At 40.5% G+C, this 14,085-nt stretch overlaps 1 protein-coding gene across 7 annotated transcripts in view; it reads left to right on the forward strand.

The window, feature by feature from the left end:
- LOC121567772 (Friend leukemia integration 1 transcription factor) overlaps positions 1-14,085 on the forward strand; it is a 35,232-nt gene that overhangs the window by 3,029 nt on the left and 18,118 nt on the right. For 2 of the 7 annotated variants that reach the window (XM_041878035.2, XM_041878034.2), the window contains exons 2-5: positions 359-474; positions 9,952-10,163; positions 10,496-10,653; positions 11,415-11,618. In XM_041878035.2, the coding sequence (XP_041733969.2) occupies positions 403-474; positions 9,952-10,163; positions 10,496-10,653; positions 11,415-11,618 (646 nt within the window). In that variant the 5' untranslated portion in view covers positions 359-402. Of the gene's footprint in view, positions 1-358; positions 475-4,452; positions 4,667-9,951; positions 10,164-10,495; positions 10,654-11,414; positions 11,619-14,085 lie in introns of those variants that run through there. The other 5 variants (XM_041878036.2, XM_041878038.2, XM_041878037.2 and 2 more) reach the window with 5 other exon arrangements.

Here is a 14,085-nt window from a genome sequence, read left to right on the forward strand (position 1 = left end):
CTTTTACCAATAGGAAGCAGAGTCGTTCTTCCACAAATCAGACATAGCTATCATAGCTATTTAGACATTACATATTGGCATGACATAATATGCATTATTCCCCACACTATAGGCTTTATTTGTCATGACATTGTTATTACATACTGAATTATTTTCATTTGCATTGAACCACAATTGATCAATATGCGCATTATTATTAGAAGTAGTATTATGCACATTATTAGTACATTACTAATATGTTTTACTATTCTATTTACTTGTGTTGTTATAATTCTTTTATTGCATTATTATTTTTGAATATATTTCGCTTTTTCCGTTTTTCCCCTATTTTGTGCTAATATTCCTCTCCTCTCCCCAGGGCCGGTTGAACACTGTTGAACACCTCTCGGCCCTCTCAGTTCTATGAACATGTTTCAGACCGTGCCTGACACTTCGTCTTACGTCAAGGTAAGACAACATCGTTTCTTCGAGCAGGTAATTTTGGTGGACTGTCTGGGTCCTCCCTAATTTTATATTCATGATGATACTTTGTGAATAATTTGTGTCTGCTTGTCATTTTTAAATCGCTATCGGTATGCCTACCCTAGACCTAATATGAGAGGTATATTGAATAGGTATCCTATAAATTGGCACAAGTGTCTCTCTCTATTCCATCGTCGTTATCATGTTATAACCGTTCTGCAAGAATAGGCCTGTATTCAAACATTGTATGGAAGCCTACTGTATAATGTGATTCTGTTCATCTGTCTGGACATCAAGATCCATTTAATTTCTTTGCCTTCAGTGCGGGACTGTTATAGCACATTATTATATTTGACATCACGCAGTTTTTGTTCTCTCTCCGCCACAGTCTCAAAGAATGTAAACAAAGCAAATAGTGGACATCTGGTTTTCACGTTTAAAACTCTGTGCATTGAATCATATGGTACATCGTGTAATTCCTGCAACCAGACAATTTATAGGCCTTGGGACAATTGGTTTGAAACGAAATATTAATTCCCATTGTTAATCTTATATCCTACATTAAACGGCACAATCCAGGACATGCCATAACCTGAGTTTAGGAAACTATCAGTGTAAGTGCAGTCGTCATGTATTATGGGAATGTGTTGTGTTAGTATATATGCCTACTTGTCATTGTGCTGCCTGTTGATTGCTCATCATAATACATCAACATTTCGGTAGGCTATTATGTGAATCAGGCTGTTTTAAAATAATATTGGAAATGTGATGCCATATCTTACATCGATCATTGGTCGAAGACCAATTGCATATAGGCGGAGCCTGTATGCTTTTGAAAATGAACAATTGTGCTTGTCAAGCCATTCATAATATCTTTATAATCATAATATTCCAAGAGTGAGTTGTTATGTTTTGGCGACTTATTGCCCTTTGCATATAAGGGCTCTTTTCATACAGTCATAACGTTTGTAGCGCTCTGCAGAAAGACTTAAGTTTCACTGGCCACATTGCTTGAGTCCTTTGAACAATTCCCGATTTGTTTTGGGAGACTTGGACAGCAAGGAATGTTTGAGGAGAAAATGTGCTTTGAAATTACAATTTTTGCTCCCTAAATAAGACAAAAAGGCAATGACGGAGAAACCAATCCAAAAACCTGTACAAAGTACTCTTTGGTTAACCACTGAATGCTTAAGATTCCTTAAGCAACCCAAATTTAAGACAAAGTTCGTCAGGTCAATGAATATCGCATTGCCCTCGTTTTAATCGAACCCTTCATTGAATTATTTTGCATTTTGGGGCAAGATATTGGTTAGAATGTGAACCAGGCACGCCTCAAGACACATTTTAAAGAAATATTCTGCTTCATTCAAGCGAATCCATGGTCTAGCATTTGTTTTGTTTGGTTAAGGCCAGGCGAGACTCGAGCTCTCCAATAAAAATAAATCTCAAATTAATTATGGCCCGGAGCAAGGGACCAGACAGTTAGGTCTTGTGTGCTGCAGTCTCCGCTGTTTGGCCTGAGTATTTTTACTTTGTTTTTCTTTTTGCCGAGAGATGGAAGGGGCTTACCAGAACTTAAATGGCCGATCCATATCTATGGCTATGTAGGCCTAGTGGTTAGAATAATAGGCTTGAAACGTTTGTCACATAAATTAATTTATAGAAGTGGTTTTTAGTAGGCCTAATGTTAGTTTGTTTTATCTTTTATGAATTAATATTTGTTCACGAATAAAAGAAACATAGGCCTCTTTCAGTAGGCTACTAATCTTGTATAATAATTATGATGAAAACCTATAATAATACCAGCATAATCATCACCGTTATAATTTACCCTTAAATCATTTGGTAACATTATGGAGACGTTTAGGCCTATATAGGCTATTCTTGCGCACATGTAAGCAAGTGAAGTTGTGAAGTGCTGTAAATTCATGATGAGCAAAAGGGCAACCATTTAAAAACTTAAACTAACCTAAGTGGTAACCACCCACTTCTTGTATTGTCCAATGGAGGAGCTATGGCTTCCCACAGCTCGTGGTAGGAAATGTCTGGCTGTCAAGTTTCAGCCTCAAGCCAGATGTTCTGTGGTTCGCTGTATAAACCAACTTGCATCTGTTTATTGGCCTCCGAAAATGTTTGTTACCACTGTATTCATTATGGCCTTGGCGGATCCCGGGACATATTTTCTCTCTTTGCATAAACCTGCATGTTTCGTGCGTAATGGCGTGAATAATTTGATTAGCTATAGCCTAGCTCTTACTTAGTCTTTAGTTTTTTAGTGGTTTGCCTCGGTTACTGTGGCTCTATGACCAACTCAATCAATAGTGCCAGGTGATTTCCGAGTTTGGTCACATTATACCTCAAGTAACCTCAGGTGTCAACAAATCACACAAGATTGTGTTAGCGTTCTATGGGTTATTAGGCATATTTGAAATAGGCCTACTTATATGGCCCATAAAATGACAGTTGTTCACTATTAGGCCTACTAGTCAATAGGCTATTTAAAATAATACACATCTATTATTTTCAAAAACTTAAGCCATACCAATGCCCTCTGCTATTGTAAACGGGTCTAAACTGGATGGAATCTATAATAATAGTATACCATAACATAATTCAGCCTACTTTCCTTTTGAACGAAAATGAACGAAATCCGATACAAAACCAAAACAGTGGAATGTTGAATAAGAAAAAGTAACGGCCACTAAATAGTTAAACAAGGTGTCTCCCTTAATTACACGAAGCTGAACTGGCCTCAGGCAAGAGAAGCCTTGACCCCAAGCAGGATCCAGATGTGGTGGTCTCGAGGGGGCCTCTCCTGCAACAGACCCCCAAGTCGAGAGCAGACAGGCCGGCCCGTCTGTCAGTCGCAGTGGCGCAGGCTCGGTTTGGCCGCTCTGTGGCCTGGCCGCTTCCCCAGGCAGAGCCCTATTGGTCTGGTCACGTTCAGAACTGGCTCCATGTCTAGCATCTGCGCTGAAATTTTGTCTGAATTGATGAGGGCAATTTTCAAAGGTAGAGGAAAAATGGTTGGGGGTGGGGACTGGAGATTTTTGTCCATGGCTCCAGTAGCCTAAGGAAAAAAGTAGTTCAACTATAGCCTAGTCCTAATAGTAAAATAATAATAGTAATAATAATAGAAGCCTATAATAATGTAATAACATGTAATAGCAATGTAATAACTTCACATGGGAGTAGGTATACTTCATCATTACATTAATGAAAACCATACACATTTACTAAACTCCAAACATATTAAGAGAGGGGGTTCCCCTTTGCAATATTTGGAAATATACAATCCATTATCATTCCCTACTGTGTTGGATAGCAGATGCACACGTGTAGAGCAGATCATGATAACATGCGTCTGGGGCGCTGCGTGCTTGGATTTTATTAATGGTGTTTCAGGTAAACTTCACAGAGGCTTGGAAGGCTATAACAAAGAGTAGCCTAGATCGCATCAACCCTTGCCACAGGTAGTTCATGTTCGTATTCCTCTTGGTTTGATTTACAGTTAATTTCATCAGCACTCTCGAGGAGAACATCTGTCTGCTTTGAAAGTGAAACTCTATTTTATATCTCTGTCTCGCAGTGGAAACGCGAATATAAGACGTTAAAGGAGTAGGGGATGATTTAGGCTACAGTAAAATCTGAATTGTGGAAACAAATGTTTTACGTATTGCATTTAAGCAAGTAGGAAGTTATAAAACATTATGGAATCACATAACAGTCTATACCGGCTTAAATTATAACCTTTTCATTGGCAAATTAATTTAACATAATAAATGTATATTGGTGGAATTGTTGAAACAAACTCATTCGCCAGTGTCTGTGACGTTTGGATAAAAAATTATACAAATGTAGCCTACAACAATATATGCATAACGCTGGCAACCATTCTGTAAATATTTCCGAGTAAAAACATTAACAGCGGGGGGAACACGCAATTGTTTTCCCTGCTTATCTCTTTGGGACAAGTATCCTGCTTTTTGGAGCTGCAATGAAGGCAGGGCTTGCAGTGACACTCATAGCTTCCTTCTCAAAAGCGGTGACTTCACTTCCCAAATGTAGAGGAAAAAAACCATCCGGTTAACTGTCTCGTTCTCTCTGCGACATATCGGGGGCTGGAATTAATTCAGGAGCGTGTCATGTTTGGAATATTGTTGGGGTCCGCTGAAAATTGCCCAAAATGGACGGAACTATTAAGGTAAGGGTAGAGGACGGGGTGGACGAGTTTGTGAGAGCTTTGCTTTTCGGAGTTGCGCCTCCTTTTAGCATGAGTTGCTATGTCTGTGAGCAGTAGCCTACAATGTTGATCAATGAACGGCTTTTTATTTTGCTCCTAAAGCGGTAACCAGATTTCCTTCTCTTTTCCTCTTTATCCAGAAGTTTCATTTTCCTTTAGGAAACTCTGAAAGTGAAAAGAAGCTTTGGTTGGAAAAGAAATGTTTAGACTCGATATATGTTTTCAATGTTGGAACGAGCGCGTAGACGCACATCTGGAATTAAACAAAGTGCTTATTTTATTCAGTGAAAAGTCTGTATTATATAACAAAATAGAGAGCAATTATATTTCTCCAGTTGAAATAGTGTTGGCGAGGGATTAAGCAATATATGGCTGTGCCATTAGATGAACGTGCGTTTCTTTGTAAAGTATGATGTGTCAAAGATGTGGCTGCGCAATAGTGGTGGCACTGTGCTCGGGGATCCTCTCACAGTTCATGGTTCAAAACGTTAATGATGGTGTTTTGGTGGTTCATGGCGTTTATTATGCAGGCTATACAAGGAAGTAGAATCCATGCGTAAAACCATAGCTTTTTAACGCATATTTTCGGTTGTAAAACGAGTGTTGAACACTTGCCATTTTTAGTAGCCTTATCAATGGCCAAAATGTCATTTGGAAATATCATGGAGTGATTTAGAAGCGAAAACTGCGCATCTCCTTCTTGTAATTCACTAATAACAAAAGGCTCACAGTCTTACCTGGGTATTTATATTTATATTGAAGACAAAAAGTAATTCATAATAGGGGAGTGCATATTTTAGTCTTGAGGGAGGGGTATTCAAGCGTGGTCCTCCATGCAGCCTCCAGTATTGAAATTCCAGATGCATGGCTATGCAGATGTTTGATGGTTAGGTCCCAGCATTTCACACCACGGTATTGTGTCTTGAGTTTGAGTAGACATAGCCGATTGTCAAATAGAGTTATTCTGCACCTATTTCTAACTAACTGGACCGTTATAATAGTATTGTTCTGCCAGTGTGTTTTCTTTGGATGTTGAAATAAGTGGGTTTGTGTGGTTGAAGTGGCAGCTTGGTGCGGTGTAAGTTTTGGAACAGTATAGGCGTTGACTGCACAGAAAAGTTGAATTTATATTACATTATTCTCACCTGACTGGTTTGTGATTGTTTAATACACAAACATGCAAAATAGAAACATTTAGGCCTTGTGAAATGATTGATTACATTCTGCTAAATTATAATGTAATGATGACAATAATATAACAACAATAATGACTATATTATTATGAATGTATCAGGACTGTGTATGTATCTGTTTGTATATTTGATTGACTACTAACTGTATTCAGACTTTACTCATCAAAGGGGTGGGTTATCGAGCCATGAGAGCTTCCTGTTCTACACAATCTGGTTTCCTGACAGGTTTCCCTTTCCTCCTCAAACAAAGGACAGGAATGCCTCCTGAATCGCAACGATGCTGATGGGTGTGTGTGGACGACACAATAGACGTGTGCAGTCTGGATGGAAGTGGTGCACTGGGTACTGGCGCACAGACCCTTCAAAAAAAAAAACGCATTGTGAGGCATTTGCAGCCAGGCCGTTTGGCTGTAAAGCATCTGTGGTGGCCCAGGCAGGTGGCAACTTTCACTGTCACAGTTTCCAAAGAAGAGCTTAGGAAGACCTGTTACTTTATAAATGAGAGTGGTGAACAACATTAGCCTATGTTGAGTTGATAATGGCATCATATGGTACCATATAATTATTGATAAGTACTGTAAATCATTTAGAGAAAGCAAGACTTGGACTGCCATTCTTTTTATTCCCTGTGAATATTATTTTGTAGGCTACTTGAATAGCCTACATGGGAAGGGATGTTAGCACAAGATGTTCAGAAGAGAAGAATGTAGATCAATGAATGTAGATCAATGAACTGTATCTCTGTTGCACCCTTACCATTGGCAGTGTGTGTGTTCCACACTGATACAGAACACACATACCAAATAGACTCAGACTGGTGTGTTAGACTGTCTGTTTGGAAGTGCATACACACAGTATTTTTAAAACCTGTAATCTTGATAGGCACATGCCACTTGCCAATCATTAATTAGATGGCAGGGGCTGATATGTCAGTGTAAATGTAACGTGCAACAGCCATAATAGCACAGCTGCCCTTTCCCTCACTGCTCTCAACATATCATCCACAGCCCAGGCTAGCTTCTGTATAGACCACTCTGATAGGGTATATGGCTGCCAGACTGCCAGTATGCAGCTATGATGGTTTGACTGATGAAATCACCGGCACGTCTGTCCAACTCTGAGAACATTATCAGATGTTGTCACAAAGTATCGTCCATCCAGCCCTCCCAATGAATGGCCTCAAAAGCTGTAACTTTGGGCAGTTTAGAACCTTTGGCACATCACTGACCCATAACTACCAGTCAAAAGTTTGGACACACCTACTCATTCAAGGGTTTTTCTATATTTTTACTATTTTTTACATTGTAAAATAATAGTGCAGACATCAAACTATGACATAACACATATGTAATCACATAGTAACCAAAAAAGTGTTAAAAACATCTAAATATATTTTATATTTGAGATTCTTCAAAGCCACCCTTTGCCTTGATGACAGCTTTGCACACTCTTGGCATTCTCTCAACCAGCTTCATGAGGTAGTCACATGGAATGTATTTCAATTAACAGGTGTGCCTTCTTAAAAGTTAATTTGTGGAATGTATTTCCTTCTAAATGTGTTTGAGCCAATCCGTTGTGTTGTGACAAGGTAGGGAGGGGGGTGTATACAGAAGATAGCCCTATTTGGTAAAAGACCAAGTCCATATTATGGCAAGAACAGCTCAAATAAGCAAAGAGAAACGACAGTCATTACTTTAAGACATGAATGTCATTCAATACGGAACATTTCAAGAACTTTGAAAGTTTCTTCAAGTGCAGTCGCAAACACCATCAAGCGCTATTTTGGAACTGGCTCTCATGAGGACCACCACAGGAATGGAAGACCCAGAGTTACCTCTGCTGAAGAGGATACGTTCATTAGAATTACCAGCCTCAGAAATTGCAGCCCAAATAAATGCTTCCCAGAGTTCAAGTCACAGACACATCTCAACATCAGCTGTTCAGAGGGGACTGTGTGAATCAGGCCTTTATGGTCAAATTCCTGCAAAGAAACCACTACTAAAGCACACCATTAATAATAAGAGACCTGCTTGGGCCAAGAAACACAAGCAATAGACATTAGACCGGTGGAAATTTGTCCTTTGGTCTGGAGTCCAAATTTGAGATTTTTGGTTCCAACCGCCGTGTTATTGTGAGATGCGGAGTGGGTGAATGGATGATCTCCGCATGTGTAGTTCCCACCGTAAAGCATGGAGAAAGAGGTGTTATGGTGTGGGGGTGCTTTGCTGGTGACACTGTCTGTGATTTATTTAGAATTCAAGGCACACTTCACCAGCATGGCTACCACAGTATTCTGCAGCGATACGCCATCCCATCTGGTTTGGGTTTAGTGGGACTATCATTTGTTTTTTAACAGGACAATGACCCAACAAACCTCCAGGTTGTGTAAGGGCTATTTGACCAAGAAGGAGAGTGATGGAGTGCTGCATCAGATGACCTGGCCTCTACAATACCCCGACCTCAACCCATTTGAGATGGTTTGGGATAAGTCGGATGGCAGAGTGAAGGAAAAGCAGCCAACAAGTGCTCAGCATATGTGGGAACTCCTTCAAGACTGTTGGGAAAAGCATTCCAGGTGAAGCTGGTTGAGAGAATGCCAAGAGTGTGAAAAGCTGTCATCATTGCAAAGGGTGGCTATTGAAAAATCTCAAATATAAAATATATTTTGATTTGTTTAACACGTTTTTGGTTACTACATGATGCCATATGTGTTATTTCATAGTTTTGATGTCTTCACTATTATTCTACAATGTAGAAAATAGTAAAAATAAAGAAAAACAAACTTTTGACTGGTACTGTACATTCAGCGTTAGTTTGCTGGAATGCACTGTACGTGAATGTACTGTATTATTCTGATTAGCGATGAAGATAGAAATCACCATCCCAAGATTGGACATCTCAGGAGATGAGTACACAGGCTGTAAACAGCAGACTGGCCACTGCATGTATCACTGCAACTCCAGTCCACAGGGCAAACTCTGCTTCACTTTTTCACTTGTTAGGGCTCATTAAAATGTATCCCTAGTAGCCTTTTTTTATCGATGTTTGCTATTTCATGAACAGTCAGACGTGTTTTGATGCCTACATACTTTGTTGTTCGACGGGGAAAGAACTATGCACTAATCGCACATATTTGTCTTGATCTAGGATGTTATCTTTGAAAATATCTTTAATTCCTCAGGATTACAGATATCTCTGTCTAATCTGTGACATCAGATGCTATCAGATCAGATGTGTGTCAGACATGAGCCTTATCCTTTAAATGGCTTAACTGTAATGACTCTAGATCAGTTTGTCTCTGTTGCTGCTGCTTTGTTTCACTAAAATATGTTGTTGACAGAGCTGAGGCAAGGCAGGCCTCACCAGCTCCTTAATCCATAGTAAACAGAGGGTTTGAAACTGATTTAACTAAGAGGCTGCCATAGTCTATACAGGCAGAGCCGTTTACCTGTATCTCTCATACATACTGTACATCTCTTTGGCTCTGTGTATAGGTTATTGTATGTCGGATTATTGGAATAGCAAGTATTGTATTCCCATTAGCCCATATACATATCTGGCAAGGATAGAGCTGATATGTATTCCATGCATCAGTTACCAGACATGACACGGAACACGTGGACACAGACAGAGGAGTGTTCCAGTGGAGCTGTTTGTTTTCTTTAATAAATGTACATTGCTCCAGTTGAGCCACTGCTCTGGGGACAATGTAGAACTGACCCCCTCGCTGTTTCTGTTGAGTCTTCAGCTAACGTTCCTTCTCTGTGGAAGGAAAACTCAGACTAGATCTTGTTGTGTGTAGTAGTAATCAGAATTGTAGTCATGTTTGAAGTCATGGCAACATCAACAGGAAGCTGTAGTTGCTACATAGGCTCAATCGCTGTATACACAAACCACTTAGAATGACAGATTGCGATATGACACATAACTGCACATAATTACTGTAAACAAAATGTGTCTACAACAAGTGAGAGATTGAAGTTGTGAGATCACAGGTTCTCTCTGTTGTTCTAGAGGTGCCCCGCTATAACCTGTTCCTCCTCTGGCCTGCAGGAGGCACTGTCAGTGGTGAGTGAAGACCAGTCCCTGTTTGAGCCTCCTTACGCTGCTGCTGCCCCTCTACCCAAGACAGACATGACTGCATCTGGCACACAGGACTACGTCCAGCCCCATAAAATCAACCCATTACCCCCTCAGCAAGAGTGGATTAACCAGCCAGTCCGAGTCAACGTCAAGAGAGAGTATGACCACATCAATGGATCCAGGTACATTCAGCAGTAGACACAGTCCATCTCACTGGACTCCAGCTCTTATGTCTTGTCCCTGTATGTCTTCGTCTCTGCTGATTTGAGTTGATGTTTCCTAGATTAGTCTATATTCAAAAGGATATTTGATCATAACAATTGCTTGTGTACAGTTAGATATGATTTTTGGCCACCTTCTGCAGTAAGTGAGCTGCTCATCTACCACTCACTCATCTGCTCCATTGGCCCTGTGGTTGGTCTATATTTCAAACCATTTTCATCACACTTTAATACATGCTTAGAGCCAATATAAAGATGTCTCTCCCTGACACTGACACTTTGTGTCTGTGCAGCAGGGAGTCCCCAGTGGACTGCAGTGTGGGGGGTAAATGCAATAAGCTGGTGGGGGGCAACGACACGTCTCAGATGAGTTATGGAAGCTACATGGATGAGAAGAACGCTCCGCCCCCCAACATGACCACCAATGAGAGGAGAGTCATCGTCCCCGCAGGTAACGATGACTTCTATGATACAAACCACGTGGTATTTCTTTATAATTAACGAAAATCACATATTGTTTTTATTTTATTTCCGATGTTATTCATTGCTCATAAACTAGACCTATAAGTAGTATGACTCTACATTCCAGGCTGTGAGAAAGGTTTACTTTTCAATCGTTTTTCTTCATAGTCAGATGGAGGGCCTATAAACGTGCTCTCAATTGGCATACATTTTCCGATGTTGTAGAAATGTTTTTATTAGCCCCGGATGTATTTAGCTGGGTCACGGGTGAAGGCTCTTTGATGCTTTTGTTAGTAATGTTTTAGCTTACTCATGGGAGCATGACTAAACACATACAGGCAACAGAGGTCTGTTCAGCCAGAGCTCTTTACATTGGCTAATTGATTCACATATTACAGAGTATTATTTATGAGGGATAAATGCTTTAGGAAACATTCTCTCTCTGTCAGTCTTGGAAGAGATGTGTGGTACATCAGATATACTCTAGAATAAATGTAGGCATATGATTTGACTCTATAATCGTATTAAATAGGCTAAACAATCTGGGAAAGGATGAGTCACATAAATGAATTGAAAGATGGATGAATGAATAGCTAGATAAATAAACAAGTGAAAATAACGGATGTATACATTAGCCATCATTTGGAAATAATTATGAGACCAAAACTTGAAATGCATTCTCAATCACTGTGAAAAGAGTAGATTGTCCTGTGCTGTTTACACTACCTCTGTACCCTTGTATTTCTCCAGATCCATCGCTGTGGTCTCAGGATCATGTCCGCCAGTGGCTAGAGTGGGCCATCAAGGAGTACGGCCTGCTGGAGATGGACACGGCCATGTTCCAGAACACAGACGGCAAGGAGCTGTGTAAGATGAGCAAGGACGACTTCCTCCGACTGACCACCATGTACAACGCTGAAGTCCTACTCTCTCATCTCAATTACCTCAGGGAAAGTAAGTTCTGGCAGCCATTTGAATTGATCTATACTGAACAAAATATAAACGCAACATGTAAAGTGTTGGTCCCATGTTTCATGAGCTGAAATAAAAGATCCCAGAAATGTTCCACATGCATAAAAAACGTATTTCTCTCAAATGTTGTGCACAAATCAAATCAAATCAATTTTTATTTGTCACATACACGTGTTTAGCAGATGTTATTGCGGGTGTAGCGAAATGCTTGTGCTTCTAGCTCTGACAGTGCAGTAATATCTAACAATTTCACAACATATACCCAATACACACAAATCTAGTAAGGAATGGAATTTAAGAATATATACATATATGGACAAGCAATGACAGAGCGGCATGGACTAAGATACAGTAGAATATTATAGAATAGAATACAGTATATACATATGAGATGAGTAGTGCAAGATATGTAAACATTTTTAAAGTGACAAGTGTTCCATTTCTTAAATTTGATTACATCCCTGTTAGCGAGCATTTCTCCTTTGCCAAGATAATCCATCCACCTGACAGGTGAGGCATATCAAGAAGCTGATTAAACAGCATGATCATTACACAGGTGCAACTTGTGGTGGGGACAATAAAAGGCCACTCTAAAATGTGCCGTCTTGTCACACAACACAATGCTGTAGATGTCGCAAGTTTTGAGGGAGGGTGCAATTGGCATGCTGACTGCAGGAATGTCCACCAGAGCTGTTGCCAGAGAATTAAATGTTAATTTCCATACCATCGTTTTAGAGAATTTGGCAGTAAGTCCAACCGGCCTCACAATCACAGACCATGTGTATGGCGTCGTGTGGGCAAGCGTTTTGCTGATGTCAACGTTGTGAACAGAGTGCCCCATGGTGGCGGTGGGGTTATGGTATGGGCAGGCATAAGCTACGGACAAGAACACAATTGCATTCTATCGATGGCAATTTGAATGCACAGAGATACCGTGACGAGATCCTGAGGCCCATTGTCGTGCCATTCATCCGCTGCCATCACCTCATTTTACCATGATAATGCACAGCCCCCTGTATACAATTCCTGAAAGCTGAAAATGTCCCAGTTCTTCCATGGCCTGCATACTCACCAGACATGTCACCCATTGAACATGTTTTGGATGCTCTGGATTGACGTGTACGACAGCATGTTCCAGTTCCCGCCAATATCCAGCAACTTCGCACAGCCATTGAAGAGGAGTGGGACAACATTCCATAGGCCACAATCAACAGCCTGATCAACTCTATGCGAAGGAGATGTGTCGCGCTGCATGAGGCAAATGGTGGTCACACCAGATACTGACTGGTTTTCTGATCCACACCCCTACCTTTTTTTGAAAGGTATCAACAGTATTTTTGACCAACAGATGCATATCTTTATTCCCAGTCATGTGAAATCCATAGATTAAATTGACTGATTTCCTTATATGAACTGTAACTTAGTAAAATGTTTGAAATTGTTGCATGTTGTGTTTATATATTTTTTCAGTATATGTCAGTGATGGATTGTGGATGTGTAGGACTCTAGTTTCTCAGTGATCTTTATTCTCAATGTGGTAACAAACAGTGACAAGATGACAAAACAGAAATTCTTCCATTAGCCAGTCTGTACTGCAGTCTGACATTGACATAATTTACATCCAATCTCGTTCACCCGGCTATGTGAGAATGCCAGAAAACGTGGTTTACCCGTTTGTAATGTTTTACATTATGTCTTTTGCCTGGATTGTTTTTTTCATAAAGAGTAGAGGAGGCTTAAATAGCACAGACATTTCCATCTCTGTTTCTCAGCGCATCGCCCCTGCTTTTAGATGTGAACTGAGGGTAAGAATGCCAAACCAAGGGGAATAACATGACTCACTGTGTTTTGTCACCATTGTCATCATGTTACAGTCGCCAGACAATGATACAGCCTTACTGGAAACCTGGACCCCATTTCTCCAAAATGGCTGCCCTGCAGGCCTTGGCACATACAGCCATCGCAGCCATGAGGACTTAAGAGTTTTTTCCCTGTAGATAACCATCATCTCTGGACTGTAACCCGCTCTCCCTCCATTTAGGATTGCCTTATTCCACATAGGCCACAGTAAGATGAAGCCCAGGTGCATTGCCTCAGGAATCACGCGAGCGAGTGAGGCCTATGTGTTCAGCAGAGAACAGGAAGTTTATCTGTAATATACAATGGAGGCAGCTTGGCTGATTCATTGCAAGGCCTTTTGTACATTACGGCCTCGCATGTTTTGGCAGCGAGACACGACTGTAAAGAAACAAGGTTTCTCTGCACCAATATGCAAATGCCATCTATAAGCAAGATATCAGGAGAACAGGCAGCATCTGGCATCGCGTACAGATCATCTGGACTGTGTACCGTTCTGTGCTGTATAGTTTAGGTTTTATAGACATCCACTGCATTTTATGGAGTTGGTGGATGGCCATCACAAAACATACTAAGCAAAATGTTGGAGGCC

This window comes from Coregonus clupeaformis, chromosome 6 (assembly GCF_020615455.1).
Source record: "Coregonus clupeaformis isolate EN_2021a chromosome 6, ASM2061545v1, whole genome shotgun sequence".
Lineage (NCBI taxonomy): Eukaryota > Metazoa > Chordata > Actinopteri > Salmoniformes > Salmonidae > Coregonus > Coregonus clupeaformis.